Here is a 23,474-nt window from a genome sequence, read left to right as displayed (position 1 = left end):
CTCGGAAAGGAACTTAAACTGAAAGTTTTCGAATGGAAAAAGAACTAGTACTGAAGAGGCTTCATGTTAGCAAAACGTCGGCTGCGGCTCTAAAACTACTAGAAGGTTTTTCTTTTCTGTTCCTTAGAGACAGTCAAGGCGGTGCAAACTTTGCGATTTATTGCTTCGTGCATCAATAAATTAAGTTGAAGCGTTGGTCAATGTGAGCTTAACGAGGAAGAATAGGTGTACCTGAAGTCAGCACTTGGATTTGTTTCAATGGTAGAACCAGCAAGCGAGATGTTATTCTGGTTACGCTAAGAGCTAACGATGACACAACGGCGACTTGCAAAATAATTTTGTCAAAAGACCTGCGATGTCTGAGTTTAAAGTTTCCGAAAGTAAAAAAATAATAATAATAATGCAGACATTTAGCGCATATTAAAAGTTGGAAAAAACAAACTTAGGTGATATTTTCAAGACAATCCGATCAAGAAAGAAAAAAAGGAAGAACGAAAAAAGTGTTGTTAGATAATACGAGGCTCTAGAAAAAGAAAATTGAATTGTTTATCGGTGAAAAAAGAAATAATTTAAAAATAAGGAAAGAAGACGGCCAGGTGTCACTAGGCGATATCGGAAGTAAGGCTATCCATATCTGTTTATACCTCTTCCTTGTGGAACGTAGATGCCATTTACATCGCAAGTGTCAGCAATGTTACAATGCAAACTCCGTCAACAAACATTTCAAAAGACGCAAAACCTCCACATCCTAATATTCGGCACCAGTTGACTGCAGCCATACCTTGTTGACACGCTGCCGCGAGTCTTCGAAGCGACAGTTCAGAAAGATACAGAAGCGTGCGAAAACAAAATGTCGATTCGATGAACTGGCACAGTCACTGGAAAGGGGAATGGGGAAGTAGCTTTTTGGGTCAAGCCTATATAAAGGTTTGCTGACTGACAGGGTGTAATAACTTTGTTTGTCAACCCACGCAGGCTGCCTTAGTGCAGGTCCTGTACGAACGCTTATACATGCTACGTCCATTGCGTTATACACGTACGGGCCTTCACTCTACCATTATTATTATAATTAGCGCAAACACTGGAGCCCGTGCCGTCGGGTACTATCAGAGCACTCTAACGGCCCGGCACGCAACTGTAGCGCAACCGCGTCGCTGCAGTTGCGCGCCAGGCCGTTAGAGGGCCCTGACTCTACCCAAAAACACCAGCTTCCGTTTTCCCGATAATTATAATAAGGTCAATAGCGAGTTTCCGTTTAGTACACGTAAAACCTTTACGTACGCAAAAGAAAAGCGTCGTCGCAGCTGAGCATACCCCGAGGCCAAACAGCGTTTTAGACTGGTGGATAGCGGCGAGGCTATTTCTTTGCGTACCGCAAAGCTTCTCCGTACGGCGTTCTAAAACTCGCTAATGCCTACACTCTCAATAAATAGTAAAAAAATAGACTGATGTCTGTGTAGGCTTCAGCTACTCTTCCCCGTGTTTCCAGGATGGTGCACAGCTACGTGAACATGACGTCTGTACGCGTGGAGGACGGCGGCCGGTACGCGTGCGTGGCGCGCAACGGCGTGGGCGCAGCCCAGCACTCGGCCCGCCTGAACGTGCTCGGACGACCCCTGGTGCGGCCCATGGGCAATGTGACGGCGCTGGCGGGACGCCCCGTCACCCTCCACTGCCCCGTCGCCGGACACCCCATTCAGAGCATCGCTTGGCTCAAGGGTGAGCCCGGGATACCCATACAAAGGATGCCTACCAAACTGGTCACCACAGGTGTCCTTAGACTTGTTTCTAACGCGTAGAGGTGACCATGCGACTTTTGTCTGTTGCTATCTTTTTTTTTTAAATTAGGTCAGACTTCTGATACACACGTGCAGTGAAGGATTTCTATAGGCCAGACGCTATGAAACCATTCTACATTAGAACTATTATCACTGAACTTTGGCTTTCTCACCTGGTCGCTTAGCTACTGAGACTTGCGGTCATGAACCCCAACGAAGATTTGGTCGCAGGCGGATGACTCCCCGGCAACAATACAGAGATTTTGTTGTGGCTGCGTCCAAACACTCAATTATATCGTCTTTTGGGAGTGCCCACTCCGCCATGGAGAACTCCCGACAATGCGGAAACTCTAAAGTTTTACTTTGATATGGCTAGGCAAGATAGTCAAAACGTTATAATCTAGTTTGGAGTGAGATAAAAACAGAAAACCAAATGACGCCTAACTCCGTCACCCAAGTGAGAATATAGACCGTTTGAAAAAAACGCCCGCTACGCATGTTTGTTCACTGGGTTGTGGATCGCGTTAGGAGCAAGCACGAGCTGTTACTTTCATGCGCAAAATGTCGTGCGCAGCCTGTGCGAGCGTTGACAACCCAGTGGATCTGCAAATTTTGTTCCGGGTGGTATGCATTGTAGATTCCTATATCTGCAAAGTTTCCCAACTTCCAGCCCTAACGGCAACTCCTCACTGGTCACTGATTCTGAAGCTTCAAGCCCTCCATGGTACCAAAATTAAGTCCACTACAATTGCAAAGCGCTGCAAGAGGCGTACTCTGGAACTGCGAACTTTGCAGGCCTCCTTCCAGTCTCGTCGAACGTGCGGTACGATGCCTGGGCAAGTGACTGTGGTGCTTCTAACGCATCTCCGACTGGTGTGCTTGTCGAGTTCAAAAAAGTGCTCCCTCAATTTCCACCCGATGACGTCACAGAAGCTTCATACTGTCCCCCGCCGCGATCCTGGCGGTGTTGCAGCAGCGGTGGTGGATGTGGCAGACGCCTGTTCTGCTGCAGGGCGTTCTTCAGCTAGACAGTCCACCGATGCTTGGGCAGGCAGGGGTTCGGACGTCGCAACGACAACCCTAACTTACTATCGCGCTGATTTTTTTTTCTTAACTTCTGCACTTAATTGTTAGGATCGCAACATCCGACATCATGACACTAGAGTAACTTGTGACGTCATTTGTTGATTCTTCACAACCACTTTCGACGCATGGGCGGAATGGGACGCTAAACACACCAGTCCGAAATGCGTTCCAAGAACGGTCAAACGAAGCTGACGGGTTCCAATGGACCTTTTCAGAGAAGCGTTCTGCGCACGCGCGAGCGCCCGATTCCAAGCTGCGGAAGTCGGCACAAAAAATTGAGGAAATTCGGAAGGAGGCTGTGGATCAGCGAGTAGAACACGTAATTGCAGCGTATATATAACTGTGCTACACAACAAAATAAGGTAGACGGAAAGAAGAACACGACGCTTGGGTGGACACCACGGATGCCCCTCTTTAAAGTCGCGTTGGGCTCGCGCCGCAGCAGAGAGCGAAGAAACTGGTAGCGTAGCTCCCATTATCGATTGGTAGCGCAGGTCGGTCACTTCCTTGAATTTTAGTTCGTGCAGCCACCGCCTGGTGCCGTCGGTATGTGGAAAAGGCCCATTTTGTGGCGTGATAATGATGATGAAGATGATGATGGTGATGAGGATGATGGTGATGATGATGATGATGATGATTATGATGATGATTAAGAGTTTAATGGCTCATCGAGGACAAATGCCACTGATCCAAAGGCGAGACAAACGCTTAAAGAACTGGGGAGCCTAAAATAATACATTTGTACATATAATCAACCAACTGTAATAACTAATTTGCGCAACTCGCGAACCTATTAATTACCGGGAGACGGTTTATTATTTTTCGCACCGTTTGATTTACATACAAAGACACGCACACAGGCAAACACAAGGGAAAACCTCCAATCACCTTCAATTAAAGTCCCTCCCTAATTTGCCTCTAATCTTCGCGTTTATGTGTTCCAGGCTTTGTTTTTCTACAATTTCTTGTTTTGATTTGCGAGTAATTTTTTACCTTTCTCCTCAGCTTGACTCAACTCCGTCGCACAGAATGTAGTTCTCCTTTAACTCCAACTTTTTTTTTTCTCACTGGATTCCTGTTCTTACTGCGTTAACCCTCACGTAAAATAAAAGCCATACGAGGAAAAGGCGGTGCCTTCGTTAAAGTTCGCTAATTCGCTGCTAGGTGGGCGGTAACATAACTTTCCTCTAGCGGCAACGACAGATAACCGTCGCTAAGGTTCAGTTCTGTTGTTACCAGCATTTTTATTTCATTATGCTCCATTTTGTTATGTTCGTTGACACGTGAAAAGAAAAAAAAAAATATTCAATAGCCTGTTTGTCGCCTAATGAAGGGTCTAGGAAATTTCGGTGTGGGACTTTTCGGTGAAGGACGTTTCGGTGCGAACTTTTCGCTGCACGAACATTACGGGGCGCACACATTTTGGTGAGCGGACTTTTCAGTGTGAAACATTTGAGTGAACGGGCGTTTCGCTGCATGGACTTCTTAGTGTACGGACTTTACGGTGTATGGTCGTTTGAAATCTTGTTTGTCTTTACATTGTATATGAACGCACGAAGCCGGTCTTATTACTTATTGTTCCAAGTGAATAAACCAGTGTATAGATTTTGCGAAAAATCAATGGGGTACAAGATATTCATCCTTATAGGGTTCAGTGTAGAGTTTCCGGCGCTTCTTTTGCATCTGGTTTCGAAAACGAGCGACAAAACGCGAGAACAACTAAAAAGATTATCTAAAGCACCTTAAAGTTTGGCTAATTGAGAAGATCCGATTAACATCTACTAATACTGCCTTCACAACTGCCTAGATGTTCAGTTATTTATTCGTGCATCAAAAAGACTTCCAACATTTACATTCTGGTTCAGAAAAAAAAAATTAATTGTGCTTGCTTACGCTTATATTTTGTACATTTTTCATAAATGGCAAGCGCCATCACACTTAAATTAAGACAAGTCTTCGAAAGCTTCAGTTGGATCTGGCGTACCGCTGGGTCTGTGTTAAGACCACTTTTGTTTCCTCTTAATATTATTTACAGTGCAGAAAACATGCCGGTTAAAATTTGTTTTTGTGCCAACAATTTAGTTCAGTGCGACTCTGTTATTTTTTTTATATACGATCAACTCTTACCTAATGAATCCTTCGTGCACTCTTAAGTGAAGCAAAAAAAAAAAAAAGTGCAGATGGAAATAAATTTGGACAATTCAGTGTTCATGAGGTTTTCAAATAAAAAATAATCTTTGCTGTTTGGCTATGGCATTGGTGATATAGTTCTAAATGAGGTTGATCAATTAAAAAGAGTACGTATTCTTTTCACGCCTAACCTTTCGTGAGAGAAGCAGGTTAACTTTATTTCCTTATGCGCACTTAGAAAGCTAGTTTGCGTTAAGCGTACGTTGAAACGATCTCTTCAGAAGGTCAAATTAACCACTTTTAAAACCCTCGTTTGTACAATTTCGGAGTATAGATTCGTTGACTAGGACCCGTATCTAAAAGAAAACATTACTATTTCCATTCAATTCACGATTACGTTGTTAGGTTTATTTACAAAAGGTTTGATTGACATTTCTTTTTAAAGTCAACTATGATAAATATGGGAACTCAATCGGCCTTTAAAGCGAACTGTCAAGATGTCGAAAGTGTTTCATAAAATGGTTAATCCATCGCATGAACTACACTAATTTTAAAGCTGTCACCGTCACCAGACGGTCTAATTCTTTGAACATTGTTCCATTTCAGTCTGATATCGTTTGTTTTCAAAGTTTCTTTTATCCTCGCACTATTGAGTTATCTAACACTATTAATGAATCTGTAGATGCTACCCTCTGATGATTTTATATTAAAAATAAGCTAATTTACCCTGCCTGGATGCATGATTGTTAAATTGATATTTATTGTGTTTTGTTTCGGTTTATTGTTAACTATATGTTTATTTTAACAACTGTGTCTCATTCCTGCGTTGGCCTCAATTGCGGTCGCACAATGCACAAAAAAATGCACAAATAAATTTTACACCCTAATCAATATACACTTTTTTATTTCACGCATCAAAATATTCAAATACGCAATCATCTTCAATACCTGTTAAAAAGTTTAACTATCTAATTTAAAAACACATATTTCTTGGGAATTTCCACTATCTAGTTTAAAAACACAAATGTACACCGGAAAGTACGCGCACCGAAGAGTTCAAACACTGAAATTTCCGTTCACCGAAGCATCCCTTCACCAAAATGTTCATGCGCCGAAAAGTCCGCACCGAAACGTACTACACCGACACGTACTACACCTAAATGTCTAGATCCCCCTAATGAAGTAGCTCTTATCATTTAATGATGGGGAGCAACGATTATGTTTGCACGTTTTTGCTGTTGCGTGAACCTAAATGCAGCAATAACATTTTGCTCGCTCTATATGGGCATGCTCTACCGTGTTTTAATTACATTTGGTTCGTCTGTTCCCCTCATTGTAGCTATCAGACTCGAGCCGCAACCTGAACGATCGTCGTGGCAATGATCGTCACGAGTCTAAATCGAGTGCTCACGCGGTGCTCGTCTCCAATCCATTTGCCGCATTCAACTATCGTTATCACGGAGTAACCTTTGTCACGACGTGAACATTGCGATGCCGGTGAACACGTCATCCTCTTTTGTAAAAGAGAAACTAAATAACTCAAAGACGTTTACAAATAGGGAGTTTTCGTAGATCGTTTTTGCCGTCCTGCAACCCTCTCTGCAACCCGCTACAATACCTGGAACTCTGCAGTCAGGACCACCGGCGCGCAGGCGCAGTAGCGGCTTCCTCGTTGCGGTGCGCTTAGCGGAAGGAGAAGCGCGGTTTACGAAAACTCCCTGATCTTTGTAACGTGAAAGTAGAGCGCAGCTCTTTAGGAGGAGGAGGGAACGTGTACAGAAGGGAGGGTATGCCCATCCTCCTCCTCAGTATTCTCTCATCCTCCTCCTCCTCCTCCTTCCATCCTCCTCCCCTCCCCTACTCCTCCTACTTTCCTCCTCCTCATCCGTACCTTCCCCTCCTCCCCCTCCACATGTGACGTCAATTTTCCCGCTAAATTTAGCGGAAAAACTGCATTTCTTCACAGGGGACTTGACACCAAGTGATGTTACGTCATTGTCGCCGCTAAATTTAGCGGGAAATTGAATCGGTGTTGAGGTCACGTGACGTCAATTTAGCCGCTAAATTTTATCGTAGAATTGAATTGCTGTTGAGCTCACGTGACGTCAATTTTCCCGCTAAATCGAGCGGAGAAACTGAATTTGTTTCTAGGTGACGTGACACCAAGTCATGGGCTGTCATTCTCCCCGCTAAATTTAGCGGGGTATTGAATTGCTGCTGAGGTCACGTGACGTCATTTTTCCCGCTAAATTTAGCGCGGTTACTCCGACGCCGATAGCGACGCCGCGAAAAACGGAAATGAGCGCCTAAAAGCTGGGCTCTAAAAAAAGTCCGCTTTAATTCTAAAAATAACACCGTGAGAATGGAGCCTTCTGGCACCACGAGGTCTATGCGAAATGCACCCGCTAGGAGCCGCACCGTGGCGTCGTACGCTTCCGATATCTGGAGTACCTGTATATGCTCCGCCTTGCCGAGCAGAGTACCGCAATGGGGCTTCCTGGGCGGCCATGTTGGATCCAAGGCCGTACTGCGGGAAGCTACCGTCGCTTGTGCAAGAGCCCCAGATGAGCGAGCTACGCGATCGTCCTCCGTGTCGTTTTCTTCGCAGACTTTGAAACCATGTTTTAAAACATCGCTCGCGTTATAAAACAACGCCATTATACTCTATCCAGTGGCTACACATAATGTTGAATGGTCAGGGAACCTTCCAGTTCGTTCTATTTTAGTGTAGGATGCGTATTTCGCAAACGCAAAGCGAGAAAAATGATCCGCCCGAAACTCGGCGCCTGCAAGGTCGCTTTCCCGCACGAATTTCGGATCCAGCTTGCTGCACGTGACCGTTTCACTACCAATGCGGAGTTGGCGGTGAAAGGAAAAGGAAGGCGATGCTCTGCCTCTGCAAGCAAAGCCTATACAGTTACTCTACCAATATGCAAACAACGTTTACAAGTGACGTTGGAACTATTCAAGAAGAGGAGGGGGGGGGGGGATATTTTTTTCTTCCCCCGTTTTTTTATACGACATTTCTGAAATCTTTAAGGTGGGTAAAGGGAGATCGTCCCCACGCTGCCCCCCCCCCCCCTTTCCCCCTCTCCTCCATTATGACGCCACTGAAACGGTATTGAGACGATCCTTCACGTTAGCGCTTCCTCGGCGCACGTTCTCGTCCAAATAAAACTAAGCTACATGATCTAGCCAGTAGTTCTAAATCCTGACAACTAAAAAGATTTACTGGAAGCTCCTTTTTTAGAGCGCGAAAGTTGCCTTCGTCATGCCATTTTGATGATTTGGTTGTGCAGGCTCACGAGCCCCAAAGTTTTATGGAAGACAGAAAGCTCGCGTTGAAGACGGAATATCTGCTGCGACGCAGACAACTTTGTCGGAACGACTGTTGTTCTTTCAACCAGGAAATGCCTCGCAATGGTAAGAAGGACGACGATGGAACTCAAACACGTCGTTTTCTTTCTAGAGAAGTACAGTACGCGTGATGAGTCTCGCGTCGTAATCGCGACGCTGCCGTTGACGGCGAGGTAACAACTTTTCGTAGAACATACGTCGTTTGCATAAAACTGGGAAGGTAAGCGAACATGGAGGCAGGTAGAGCCAAGCGAGATTGAAGTTTACCTAGGGGTGCGTCGGCGACAAGCACATTCCAAGATTTTTCCGGAGAGACGTGAAAACAACGCTTCAAGCGTCTCGACTCGTCGGAGATGCTAAAAAAGACCGACTGCGGAAGTATGCCCGAGGTAAACGAGGGTATGGAAAAATAAAAAACGAGAGAGGAAGAAAAAGGCGTTTATAAATCTGCGCTAGCAGTCTTCACGAGACAGTGAATTCCTTCAAAGTTTGGGAAGAACTCGGATGCATGCGTGACTGAAAACAGCTCGAGAGCAGCTGCGGTCTAATAACTAGTGCGTCATGCATTCGGTTTGAGCAACATTAGCCTCAAGATATACGAAATTCCTAGGCTTTATGCTCGATTAATAAAGAAATTAAAAAAAATTTGCACGTGACTGTGAAGAATAAAGAAAGTTGGTGAGCACAAGCCCCTTTTCCAGAGATAGTTTAGACAACGTAGTTGTCTAGATATCGCCAGATACTTTACCAGGCAATACATCTAACTTCACAAAACATCCAACGGTCGTGGACCCCTCAGCTTTTGCGTAGTTTGAACCAGGGTGTCGACCTGAACCGGAACTGAACCGTTATTTTTTTTATTGAACCGGAGCTGCACCAAAACAATATTTTTTCCGCCATCTGGGAACTGAACCTCAACCCTAACAATTAGAAATATCGTTCGGAACCGGTTAGACAAATCGGTTCAAAATCACAATTCAATCATTTTAATCAAGTTTTCTTACCAGCCTCCAAATTTCCTTTCGCCGCCAGTTTACATTTTCTACGGTCTCAGAAAAAAGGGTCTGTATATTCCACCATTATGGAAGGAACGATCTTGTAACCTATGTTCTTTCAAAAAGGGAGAAAATTTCGTCCCTGAAAGCAAAGGCCGAAGCTCCTTCCTTGTCTGCATCTCATTATGGCGACCCCGACTCGAGGAAATCGAGCTCAGTTAGGCTTAAGGAGGAAGCTACATCTATTGCAGCTTTTGATACGAAACGCTGCCATGATTCAGCCGAAAATAGTGGCCATAGTTTTCGAACAGGCAAATACCTGGGACTACTGGCAGTCCCCTAGTGCTTCACAACCATTCACACAAGTTGCTGCTTTCGACTCGAGAGGAGCTGCAAATAAAAACATGACACGATATTCATACGAACTGTATTTATTTTCGAAGCCAGCTTCCCGTGCAGGTAAAACAACTTGCGTTGCGAACGCAGTCACTCAGTCTTACCGTTCTCAACACGACGATATTAAACGGAGGCAACCGAAACCCGGGGACTTCGCGTACTCGCACGTCTTACCTTTTACTATTTTTTTTAGTCACAAATGCTTCGTCAGCACAGCACGTTACGGAGGAGTGGTAAACTATTCGCGAAACCAAAAGCCGTTTTTAAAACTGCTAATTCTAAGCAGCCTACTTGGCTTCTCGTCGCATGGTAACCAAAAAATACGTATCCTGAATCGCGAAAGAAGGTCAAATTTCTCGCCACCAGAGAGGAGGGTCAAGCAGAGCATTCGCAACTAGCTAGGCTGTGTGGCGCTAAGTACCCCCCAATTCATAACCCAAACTTAGATTGTGGAAACCAGCTGAACTTACAGAAAAGGATGAGGAGAGAAAAAGGAGAAAAGGCATCCGATCGCTGGACTACCAACTATTTATTAACCCTCGGCTTCTTCTTCTACTGGTCCTTTTCACGTCTTCTTCTTTTTCTTTTTTCTTGATCTTCCTCTATCTTCATGGGCATTTTCGTCTCGCAGGAACTTCTTTTCACTTGTTTGTAGGGCAATGGATGGTGAACTGACGCAGTTGTCTTTTTGTTGTTCTATAGCTAAGGCCTCAAATAGTTCTCGGGCGAACCGGTCTTTGTGGTGAGCTAGGATGCTTACCGTTTCAAGCTTAGCCTCACACATGCATTCTCTACAACGAGCTGCTAGATGTCCAGGTGCAGCCAGGTTTCTTAAGTTTGCGGCATGTTCTCGCGTTCGGTAATTTATACAACGTCCCGTTTGCCCGATGTAGCTACGTCCACATGACAATGGTATGTTGTAAACGACTCCTTTGTCGCATGGAACGTATTCTGTCTTGTGTTTGGTGGTACACCGGCCTGTATTGTTAACCTGGGCTAGATTGACCTTCCTGCACTTTGCGTGTGCCTTGTTGGGTGCCGAGCATATGATATTTACGCCGTGTCTGCTTGCGATCTTTTTTAACATGTGAGTCACGCCATGTATCTATGGGACCACCGCGAAAGGTGAACGGGAGATCTGCTTCGGAGGATCAAGGTCGGTGCGTTGACAAGTTCTTTTTTATGTTGCGGCAAATCTTTTCACAAATGGAGGCCAGGAAGGGTTTCGGACATCCGGCCTCTTGAAGCCTGGACATTTGGGTTTCAAAACTTTTTACCATCTGATGGGGGCAGGTCTTTCTGAGGCTGGCTGAAAGAGCTGCAGTAGCGACCCCTTGTTTTACAATTTTGGAATGTTCGGATTCAAAGGGAAGGAACCCTTTCCCCGATCGCACTTCATATCTCCAACACAAATGTTCTGTTTGGAAGTTCAAGGCCAAATCAAGAAACCGTATGGAATTATCAACAGGGCTCTCGTAGGTGAATGTGAGCCCCATGCAGCTTGCCTGGAAATGCCTGAGGGTGGTGTGGAGGCATCCGTCTGCTGATTCATCAACACCAGTTGTACATAAAATAAGAAAACCCAAAAAGCAGTTTAGCTTGTCCGCACCTCCGTTGCCTGTCGGGCATCTTTCTCGCAGATAATTTCAAGTTGGCGTCACTAGGGTCAGTGGCACACGATGCCGCTGACCCTAGTTACACCAACTTGAAAATGTATTAAAGCATTCGCGCACAAATTACTACAAAGCTTGCTCTAATGTTTGTCACCGTGATATATAAATGATTTCGCGAGTTTTACTCTAAGACAACTCTATGAATCGAGCTTAGCTTGGTACTATAGCTATTTTAAATAGATTAATATTAAACATTTTAGACCGCGAAAAATGCCGCTAATATTGCGTGATATCCGCAAAAAATCCTCCCTCCAGCAAAGCGATGATTTCTTCTTCTAGAGAACAAGAAAAAACACTAAATTAAGCGGGACAACCGCTGCATCGGCAACACTGTTCTTAATGCGGTAAATTTCCCAATCTAAAACAAACAGACTTGCACCATCTGTTCTGCCTAAAATCGATGTTAACTAGAACGTTTCCCTGGCTCGTAAGTGAGTCCTAGTTTTCTACTTTTCAAGCGCTGGAAGCGCTTCGGTAGAGCGGATGTTCCACTGGAATGAAGTCTCTTGCATTGCTCTAAAACGTCGATATCTGAATATCCCTTCGTTTCCTTCGTGCAGAACCTATATGGGTCGGATAAAACCGGTTCGATCCGTGTTTAATTCCGAAACTTTGGCTGTCCTAGAGCCACTAAATGAGCTGCGCTTGGAGTATCGGCACTTCGTCGCCGACATTGTTTTGGGCGCCGCTATTTCGGTGCTTGTGCAGAAAATACGCAAATGCGTATCGTTATGATTCAAAAGTGCGACTTCCTCAGCATTAGATTCGGTGTTTGGAAGCTCATGTAATACTGATTTGCTCTTTCAAGAACTGTTTAAACATTTGTGGAGGACGACAGAGCGTTTTCTGTGATTTCAGATAAAGCTTCAAACAACTGGCAACCATGGTTTTAAGTCATAATATGGGCAAGTGTCGTTACTCTGAAGTGTAAATTATTTAGTGGCACTAAACTTTCCCATGCTCTCGTAGTGAAGTAAGCAAACGAACTTGCCGTCAATAAGGCTGTTCCCGGGAAAGCCCAGAAGTTGATGAATGTCGAAAACGTTTCATGTTGACAGCGGCTTTCCGGGGGTGAGCTAATTCCGCGTAGCAAAGGCCTCAAGTTGGTCGTCTGCTAAATCCAACATGTGGATACCACCACCGACTCCGCGGTATTCTATGTAACTGTCGTCTGATTGAGCTGCGCTACATTTTTCGCCCAGCGCAGTCACTCTCGACCACAAGACGTTTATTTGTAAGAACTGTGAGGGCTGCCAGTTTTAATGTTTGTGCACATGCTACATCACAAGCCTTCCGAAAAGCAGCCAAAACTTTTCAATGCCGACAACAGCTTATGGCAAAAGCGGGTGGTCAATCGTCGGCAAGACAGAGCCGGCGGCACCGGCAACCAGAAACGCGCCGGCGGCGCACCACGTGACCCTCAGGACCCGAACACGAAACGCGAGGCGGTGGCAGTTTACTTCGCCTCTTGCTCGAGCGACACCGCTAGCGAGATGCTGTCGCTGCCGTCACCTATGTCCCAACGGCTTGGATTGACTCGAGTAGTGGCTCCTGAAGTGAGTTTACCCACTGACCTTCTCTTCCACTTCGGAAGTGACGACACCGGATACAGTCTGGCGCCTGCTCGTTAGGCCGTTTGGAGCTCGGGCGGAAAAAGCGCCGGAAAGTTGCCGGTGCTTGCCGGAGAACCACCACCCAAATGATGCGCGCCGGCCGGCAACTGATCACGCAAATACTATTGCCGGTTTTCCGGCAAAATGAGTTGCCGGCAACTGACCACCCGAATTCGCTATTAGAAACGGTACAACGGCACTTTTTCTCGTTTTACCTATAGAGTCCCATGCATTTGGTGTTGACAATTAATGGCCGCCGGCGGTGACACTCGGCCCCAACTTCCGAGGCCGCGGTCCGCGATCCAGCCTACTGCTATAGAGATCAGTGATGTACATCTTCGGCGGCCGCAAACCTCCACGGAACGCTCCGCGGCGTTCAATTGGAGATTCATGCTTTCGCATTCACAACTCATAAGAAGTGCTTAGGTGTCCTCGGATTTTTGTTTCCTTCAGACCTAAGCTTGAATTTAACCACAAACTACGCGCGCGATTGAACCTGGACCCTAACCGAACCCAAAACCTTTTCGTTTCGACAACCTGGTTGGAACCTCAGGATGCACGCGGCTTCTGGTTTTTTCCCCTTTGAATTGTTAGGGGAGGTTGTTTCATCTATCGCCGTGAGACGCCCTCGAGATAGAAAGAGAAAGAAAAGCGTTGTAGGGGGAAGTAGGGAGACGTGAGAGCCAATCGTGTGCGCGCGCTGCACTCAGAGACAGAGGAGGCAGCCGTCTCTATATGCTGTCTTGGCGGATCCGGTATTTCGGTTAGTCGGAGGCAGCCCTCTCCATCGGCGCAGCACAATAGCGCGCGGGCAGCACGATCCTCGTGCGTTCTCTCGTGCTGTCCCCACCGCTAGAGGAACATTTGGTGCTGTACACGCACTGTCTAATGTAAAGGAGCGGGGTAGAACGTAAAATGTCTGCTTTCGGCCGTGAAAACAGACATTGCACGTAGAGAAGCTGAAAAGAAGAATTGGAAGAAGCGAATGAAGTGCATCGTCAGCGCATTTTTTGTTAAATCATACACCGACGCTCATTCATTCTGTGTTCGAAACAAAGCACGCAAACGCGCATGCACACTCACTCACGCACACATTCACGAGACGGAAATATGGTGGGTGTCGACCACCGTGGTCTCGGTTAGAGTCGGTGACAACTTAAGAGGAAAGTGCAAGCTCTTCCCCCTCTTTCCACTTTGGAAAAGTGACCACTAAAGAGGAAGTGACCTCTGTTCCAGCATTCGCTCTACAAAAGTGGGAGGAGGTGGGTGGAGCTTCTACTTTAATCTTAACATTTCAACGACTCTAGACTTGCTGCGGGGTGAATGATTAGCCTGCCTTCTTCAAGACGAAGTATGTAGTGTATTATCAGAGCTCCGTAAAACGTAAAGTTCAGGGGCTGTGCGGTCTCGTGCAAGGCTTAAAATGGAAACAAACATAAAAAAAAAAAAATGTGTTTTTTTTTATTTAAAGACTTTACATTGCTTGGGCTAGCTGTGATTATCACGTTTCTTTATGTACGCGTTTTCGTGCTGATCCCACGCCATGCATGAAGCCAAGCGCACTCACGCTAGTATTAGCCCCGTGCGCGACCGAAAGCGTCGCTGTGGTCGGCCTTCCACGATTGGCCCAAAAGCTGACTATGACGTCGGAAAGGGTATACCATCGACGGAAATAAGAGGAATGAAAGAACTTTGATTTCGACGGTGTTGGCAGTGTTGCTTTGAGAGCGCAATGATTTCAGGCTTCCACTATGCTATTTACAAACACCATCGAACTTGTTGCTCGCAAGGTAATGACGTCACAAGGGGGAACCATAGGAGGGCGCCACCGAAACATCCCGCCGCTAATACATCTGACAGCGTTGTACACTCTGTACAAAATGAGGTGTATGTGCGATGAGAGCTCGGGCATGCGCAGACCTCTTCTTGCAAAATATTCATTCCCCTGTCTCGACACAATCAAGGCTCGTCAAGACAAAAGCCATATCGACCGCAAACGTCGACCCAAGCTTTCGAAAGTGCTTCTTCCCCGCGATGCAATCTCGTCGATCCCCGAAATCCGTCAAATTAAAGAGGGACCTCGGAACGCTTCTCGGCAGCAGCGGCAACCCAAATTAACTTCACCGCACTCTACGGAGGCCAGCATAAAGTGTGCTCCGCCAAAACCAATCTGGAAGACAGCGTAGGTCCTTCACAGCCTCGTTAATAACGAACGAGCTCCGTGATTGACGGAGTACGTGCGCCAAATTTTGGCGTTATTAATATGCACCGCTCCGTTCAGCATCATTCTCCACGATGACGTGCAGATACTTCGCGTACGACGGACGCTCGCATAAACTCTGATTTCCCGAATGCCCGTGTCATCCTCTGGCCCGTCTATGTTTGTATGTAAGAAAAAAATGTTTGAAACCGTGCAAGAGAACGCCTGGCTTGTTGATGGCTGATTTGTTTTTCTACTCCTGTCGTTATAAGTTTGGCACTTATAATGGATGTGCCCCTCCGTAGAGTGTACGCAAAAGGCTTACATTATCTTGTGTGAAGCGTGAACAACCTATATTCGTACAGCACCTGAGAGATAAGCGATCTCGCAAGTTTACTGAAGAAACGTTTTCTTCTGTCTGCTTAACTTTTTTTTTATTCATTTTCTTTTCGGAAAAGGGGGGGGGGGGGGGGGAGGGGGGGGGGGTGTTGTGCAAAGGTGCGGCAATCTTGGGAACAGTGAAAGGAGTTCTGATGCACAGTCGAGCTGGTACATGGTGATACCGTAAAATACCGGGAGAGCGCCCACCCGGCTTCACTGAAGACTGGATTAATCTAGACATGGGCGCTTGTCCGGTCATATCGGGCGCTGGACGTATAATCTGCAGACTTCCCAAGTTTGAAATGCGTTAATAGTGGTCGCTTCCGCGGTATTTTACGATATGTCTCGGGGTTTTCCAGTACAGAGTCCCGGAATTTTGTTTTATATTCTTAATGGCTTTTCATTAAAATGGCCTCTCAAATGCCCCAAAAATTATAGAAACAATTTACTCGCATTTTTTCTTTTATCTAGACTTCAGAATAACTGCCGCTGGGATGACCCAGTCAAGCTAGAACCCGGGCCCTGGACAATCTTGGCTTTTATAAATATTTCGCATGGAATTGGCACGCTTACAATTAAAGATACTATCAATTTGCTCCGCCACGCACAACTGGGAGCTAAAAAATTTCAAGACACTCAAGACTGCTTACGTGTAGGAAGATAGTCCCATGGGAGAAATGTTTTCTAGTAATGTTTCTACACGTATTAAAGTTACGGACGACGTATAGGACGACGACTAGAGATGGACGCCAAATACGACGTCTAGGACGCTCTCTAGGATGACGTCAAGGACGACATCCAGGACGGCGTCTAGGACTCTCTTTAGGACGACTTCGATGACTACATCGAGGACGACGTCGAGGACGGCGTCTAGAACGACGCCGAGGACAATCTCTCAGACGACATCAAGGTCGACGTCTAGGACGACATCAAGGACGACGTCAAGAACGACGTCTAGGACGACGTCAAGAACGACGTCTAGGACGATTTCTAGGACGACTCCTAGGACAACGTCGAGGGAGTGCACTTAAGATGACTGTGGCGTATTTGCGTGGGCGGCCAAGTTAGACTGCGGGGGCCAGCGTAGATGTAGAGGCTGCTGCCGATGTCGAGGCCGTATAAGATGAAGACGCGGTCGCCTCACAGTCCATCGCACGAAGCACACAACGAGCACTAATGAAGCCCGAAGCGCAATTTTTGCACAAGGTACTCCGGCGGTAACATCACGCTCTCGCGCTTGAGCGTGAGCGTGAGCGGCGCGTGCTTGATGACGTATTTTAATGGCTATCTTTCGGGCACAACGACGCCGCTTTTTCGCGTAATGTGACGAGTAAGGTCGTCCTAGAGGTCTAGAACTACCTCTATAACGACTTTAAAGACGACGCCAAGGACAGCGTCGTTCTTGAGTATAGGATGGAGCGGCGCGTTCCGTTCTATCGTATTTCTATGGCCATATACGCCGCTTTTACCCTCAATGAGACAAGACCTGTGCACACACGCAGAGGAGCGCTACCAGCATAGTGATGACCTCACGCTAAGCGCGTGCTGACGGGAGCGTTCTCCAGCTTTGGATCGCACTGTCAAAACTGTTGCTCATGGCAGATGATAAGTAGCTGACGACACGTCAGCGGCGCTCCATCAGCGCTTCGCTGTATTTGAGAACCGGCGGGTTCTCAAATGCAGCCAAGCTGTGATGTAGCACTGCTCACAAGAAACGAAACAGTGGCTTCAAAACCACCTCTCACAGGGACGTGTAACTCGCGCTGTGAGATTTCGGAAATGGCGAGCTTCGCTTACATCCATGCAGCATTATTTTGTGCTGAAGTTACCTGTTGCGTGACTTCCTCTGTGTCTCTGCTCCATCTCGAGATTTTTAGTGCAGCGTTACAGGATAAAGGAACAGAAGCCCAGGTTTTTTTACTCAGTTTTTGTTTTTTCCCGAATGCTCGTGGACACGTAATATTATGCAAATCTGTTCCAGCTTAACTGGCTATCGACAACGCTGCACGCAACATTTGTATGGAGGATACACCGACTCCTGTTTATGACGTCCTGTTAAGAAGTCTGTGGCACTATCTCGGACAGGGCGCATCCGCAGAATGCCTCAATCCTTGAAAAAATGGAGGGGGGGGGGGGGGGGGGGGAGCTCGCTCACAGTTCCATTTATAGACGCTGATGAGGTTGGTTGTTATGTTTCGTTTCTCATCGATACATGCCCACCTAAACAAAAAAATCGCAGCACTTCTTCGAACTATATATATGTATATTACGTAGCTCAGTATTGTATGTGAAAGATAGGATCAATCATGAGAGATTTCCCAACCCAAGACCAGTTCAGCAGCCTTTTTATGCATACATAAACTCTTACCCAAGCCGACTGCAGACTGGAGTGGCCTTCTTGATGACATTGACGTCATGGCCGATAACGCCAAGTTTCTTCTCTCACTAAACAAACAGTTTCCTATATAATGCCTCCCAAGAGCCTAAGGCCGATAGCAAATAAATAAATAAATAAAAGGGTAAGCAAACAAACTTCCGGCGCACTCGAATAAGAGTCAAAATTTCGTGTTACGAGCGCGACGGACGGAGGAGACAGATACACTGCTCGACGAACCATTCAGAGTAACAGCGCCGATGAAGTGTCCCCGACGGCTCTTCACTGCGAAACAGCCGTTGCTCAGAGGGAGAAGCAACAGCAGTCCGTCGTCCCTCCGGCGTCCGTCCTTAGGCCTAACGACAAAGGCCCTCTTTGCCGGCAGCCCAGCCTTCCTTTGTCCCGAGGACTCGAGGGGTTCCGGGACTCGCCGACAATGCCCGGAATCCATACACCGCGTGTTCCGAGCCGGACAAGCCGCTGCATCGGAATGGCACTCGTTATTGTGGCCGCGTCTGTGTATCCTGCGTGTGCTTGTGCACCCTTCGGGCTCTGCTTCGTTGGGGCTGCCTTCTTAGAAACAGTTCCCCTCGCAGCTTGGCGGTCCTCTGTCTGTTCCAGACGTGGCCATGCGGCGGTGCCACAACAAAGAAGCCAGTTTTAGGTTTTGTTTGTTTCCGTGACTGATGGAGTGGTTTGTCTTTTCGGAAGGTGGAATTCGGGTGGCTGGTTCCATGATTGATCCCACCAGCTTGGATCAGAAGAGGTGCTGTGTCGCGGACTGAAATTGGGAAAACTTGTTCCTCGCTTTTTCATTTTCTTTTTCATCCCCGGTTTGGAGCGTAGTTATGGTCGATACAAGTTGCAGCTGGTGCGTTATGAGTCCCCGCGTGGTTATTTGACTAACTCTATGTGCAACCATATCTATGTAGGTACGCATTTATTGTTTTTTCACGCGGAATTAGTAACACAGTATTGTCACGGGTTACATGGTAGCACTTGTGATGGAGTACATGTCTATTCAACATTGAAATGATACCAGAAACAAATCAGTCTAACGACACGTCCGCTAGCAACAGCGAGTCAAAATCTATTTCGCGAGCCACCAGACGGCTCATCCAAGCGCCAGTTCGGCGCGTTTCCAGCAAGTAAGTCACCGAGTCAAGCGCACTCGCTACATAACAACGTAAGAACAAATGATTTCCGCTTTATAGTTACAAAAATGTAGGCTGTTATAATGAGGTTTGTTTTCGTTGAACAATGTCTCGACATACACCCCTTTCGGGTGAGACGTCTCCACGTCGAAACTCAGTTAACGCAAGGGATACCGCAAAGCACGTCTCAAAGCATGGCGTTCATGCCTGTGCTTTCAACAATCCTATAAAAAAAAAAAAAAAAAAACATCCAACCGGTTTTTTTTATTATCTTTCTTTTTATCAATAGCACCTTGAAGACAAGGCTTGTGCCTCCGTCGGATGCAGGCAATGAAGGTAAATAATGGCTTTCTTTATTTGTAAACGCAGATGGCCGCTCGCTGCCCCAGAATCACCGTCAGCGGACGTTTCCCAACGGCACCCTCGTCATCTCGGACGTGCAGCGGTCCGCAGACAGTGGATGGTATAGCTGCGTCGCCCAAGATCCGGACGGAAACAGCGCCAAGGGACAGCTGGCCCTGGATGTAATGAGTGAGTGCCCGCTTCCTCATTCTTCCTCTTAGTATTGTGCGAACTGCATAGCTTACACCGCGTATTTTATTCGCCTTTCACACTTGCTTCATCGGTTTCGTCATCGTAACGGTCAAGACATACAGATGGAGTCCGAGGCGTAATTACGCAATGCATATTATGAAGCAGTGGTTTTTTTATAGCACAATCTTAATGCCTTAGACATACGTCTTATATCAAAATGCGAGCGGAGGATTGAGGCTTTCAGCGGCCAGTAGAGGAGATGGAGAATGAAACGATGGAACGACACAGCCCTAGACACAACAAGCCGTTCAGGCGGCGTACAACTACCTCCACTGCACCGGGAAGATTAGGTTCCTTTCCATGAAAGGCGGTAGTTGTAAAGTATTTATATCCCGAGGTGGGCATACTACGCATTTTTCCAACAAAGGACGCCACGTAAATATAAAGAAAAGATAAGTCGACAAGTTAGGTAGCTTCACACATAAGGACACCCTAAAGAGTCACTAGCGATAAACGACGCGTCACATCCCGAGATAATTGTGGTGGCAGTCAGTACGTCCAGCGTCACCACGAACAAAAAACGACGACAATACTTGTTTGCACGAGTCCGACGGCACGTGGGTAAAACGGAACGTTTTCACCTAAGTCCAAATTCAGCCGCGCTATCTCTTCCGTGCTTAAAACTGTAGAAGCTAGAAATTGGTGACCCGGACCTAATGATTGTCTCCAAGGACCTGCCATCCAGGAAAACGTTCTCAACAGCACGGGGCGTGACAATGGCATGGCAATTGGGATGTTTACGAGGCAGGCGCTTCTACCACGGCCCCCGCATTGGGAGCCTTCGCCACTTCCTCATGCTCTGTCGCGTCTGCCGCCGGCATCTCTCAGCAACGGTCTGCGACCACCTTGCTCATCCCACCGGCTCGGCGAGTCTACGTTCGTTGGCATTTCCACCACTGCCGCAGCCTCTGGTGTCGCCCCGGCAGTCGTGCCCATTCGCGTGGTGTCACGGTGTTGGCCTTGCACGGTCGCGTGCTGCCACAACATATGGTGCGTGCCGCACCGCGCAACGCCGGAGCATGACAAGTCATGGCGCTCCAGTCTTTTATTAAGATAAGACACGTCGTTGACCGACCAAGGGCTTTTCATCACTGCTGGGTCAGGCATCTGCTTTCCACTTTCCACTTTCAGAGCTCGACAGCTTGGCTTTCTCGCGCGCTCTCATCTCCTCCTCTCCGTCAGTTTCTGCCCGTATAGTAAAAGAAGCTTCCTGCGTTATTTTTTCCGTTGCCCTTCCGTTTTCCAGCGTAAGCCCACACTAGCTCGACGCACGCAGTATCTAATTTTAGCCCGATAATGAAGAAGCAATCCTTGCCCCGACCAGGGTATCGGGGCCCAGGGATGACCAACCTTGTAGCCAACCCTCGTGCACTTATAAAAGAAACATAAAAAAAGCAGCCACAGGATTTCTTTTTTCCTTTTTCTTTTCTGCGGAGCTAATGAGCGCCTATCCCAAAGAGCCCCGATGTCTCGGCGGTCTTTCGGGAAGTGGCGAACAGAGATGGCCCCGAGCGCTGTCGGTGACCTGGCGCTCCCTCCTTCCCCGCTTCTCGGGCAGCTAATGAAAGTCCGCGCGTGTAAGAGACGCAATTTGTCATCTCAACGCCCCCAGAACGACCGCGCGGCCCCGGTCCTCCACTCGGGTCTCCCCGCAAAGGACGGCGAACACTACCAATGGTTCCATGCGTTCTGTGGTTCCTGGACATTTTGGATGTCCATGCTTCTTTTCCCAAGCCCAAGAAGCATTAGAACCGCCTCCTGGATGACACACCAGTATCACAAACGGAGCTTTTTCGCGAAAATAAATATAGAATGAAAAGCTGTATTTATGTTGCTAGACTTATTTGAACGATTGCGAAACTTGCCTCTATTTCAGGGGTCGACGCTTCAAGACCAATCTCACCAAGCGTTCGGCGCACGCGTAAAGCTGCCATAACTTCAGTTCACATGAGGCAGGCGGCAATGCCCGAGATGTCTCGTGCCCTCCACGCGTAGGGCTCCAGCCTGCTTGCCTCCCGTGCAGGAAGCCTAATAATCCTTCAATGTACTGCGCCAGCTGTCGCGTAGCCTAACTAGCTGGTGAGACCGGCCTATTCATAAGCAATCTGACAATCTAAATATCCCGCTTACATTTTTTTTTTCTCCGGGACCGTTTATTTTGGGACATAGGTATTTTGTCCAGGCACTTCATTTGTTAATTTTTTTTAAACATGAACACCCGTATTCACCAGGCGCGGCTAACTAGCGGCGTTTTAAGGTTAGTAGTACGACTAAGTAGTTGCGAGCTAAACGAGAAATCCGCGACGAACGAGCGATTATGTTCTCAGTATTCACGATCGCGAAGCGAGCGGGTGACTATCTAGTCAGAACTAAGAAGCGGAAGTGACACAAAAAGATAGGTCACGGGCACGCGAACTTCAACGCCGCTGCGTAAATGGGTATTTTATCCTATAAAAACTAATATTTAAATATTTATCAGGAAAAAAAAGTTACAATGAGAGACATATTGTCTTAGACAGAGTTTTACAACGAAAAATTTCAAAACAACGCCAGGGAGAAACACGGAAGCCGCATTGCCAGCGACATAAACGAATATGGAAGCGCCCGTAAATGCGTTTTTTCGCGCCGTCCACCGCCCTGCCGAGATCGCTTTAGCAATGTCTCTGGCCGTTGAACATGGCTATTTAGTCAATATTTGCTCCTCCGATTCTTCCTAGATATGTCCCCCAGCGTTCCGAGACAGTAAGTGCTTTGTTATAGCGCTGGCGGTCAGCGGTGATACGAGTCGGCCATGGCGCAAAGCCGCTAGTCGCCCGCTAAACACCGGCCAAACTAGCCCTACCCCATGACTAAGATTTGTTAGTCGACTCCTTAGTCGCACGGGGCGACTAGGCCCTAAACACGACCGGTGAATACCAAGTGCTCACTTAGCGGCGACTATCGCTTGCCACGTGATCATTTTAGTCGATGACGTCGCTAGTCAGTGGTCAAACAGGCACTACTCGCGCCTGGTGAATACGGGTGGAAGTGTATTATAAAAAAAGTACACCACAATCCCAAACTGTTCTCGGTCCGTCGGTCCGTCCGTACATTTCTCTCTAAATGTAATGGGGAAATTAATGTCGCATGACCTATATCTTTATGTACATTGTGAGAATGTAGTCAACCTCTTCGTCATCCCCAAACATCTCGCTCATCAGTCTGATTACCATCATCGCACTGGTCGAGCGAACCGAAGCGTTCGCTCTCTCGTACGGGCGGTCGCGCAACGGCTTCCAGAATAAGGTGTTTTTGTTTTCCCGTGGCAGCTTGCCTGGCCTGATCTTCCTCAGAATATATTGATGTCACGTGACCTATACTTTACCAGACTGTTCGTTACCTTCGAAACAACTCAAAACGATCGCTTCGTAGATACTGCATTTCATGCTTTATTGGACTTCGAAGACAAACGTCGCTGCCAATTTTCTTTGGAGTTTGAGTGTCCTTTCGGGCAATTCCAGACCGTGCTTTTATTTCAACCACGTCTCAAATATTTTGGAACCACTCCCGACTGAGTGTCGGGATGTAAATATTCCGGGCGCAACTTGTTTTCTAAAGCTCATTTGCTTCTATTTCCTGCAAATTTAAGCAGCCAGATGTCTGGAGTGTCGTTTCTCCGATGCGCAACTTATTTACTGTCTCCCTTTTCATGTTCCTTCTGGAACCTTCGATATATCTTCGAACAAGTATTGCTTTAGACCATT

The 23,474-nt window shown here is 47.0% G+C and overlaps 1 protein-coding gene across 1 annotated transcript in view; it reads left to right on the top strand.

Annotated features, from left to right (window-relative positions):
• The window catches only part of LOC8052053 (Down syndrome cell adhesion molecule homolog), a 244,907-nt gene that overhangs the window by 168,068 nt on the left and 53,365 nt on the right, over positions 1-23,474 (top strand). Inside the window, exons 9-10 of the mRNA XM_042286473.1 lie at positions 1,490-1,719; positions 19,507-19,668. Of these exons, the coding sequence (XP_042142407.1) occupies positions 1,490-1,719; positions 19,507-19,668 (392 nt within the window). The remainder of the gene's footprint in view (positions 1-1,489; positions 1,720-19,506; positions 19,669-23,474) is intronic.

This window comes from Ixodes scapularis, unplaced genomic scaffold, assembly GCF_016920785.2.
Source record: "Ixodes scapularis isolate PalLabHiFi unplaced genomic scaffold, ASM1692078v2 PGA_scaffold7__128_contigs__length_106722199, whole genome shotgun sequence".
NCBI classification, from domain to species: Eukaryota; Metazoa; Arthropoda; class Arachnida; order Ixodida; family Ixodidae; genus Ixodes; species Ixodes scapularis.
This window is presented reverse-complemented; position numbering and strand designations above follow the sequence as displayed.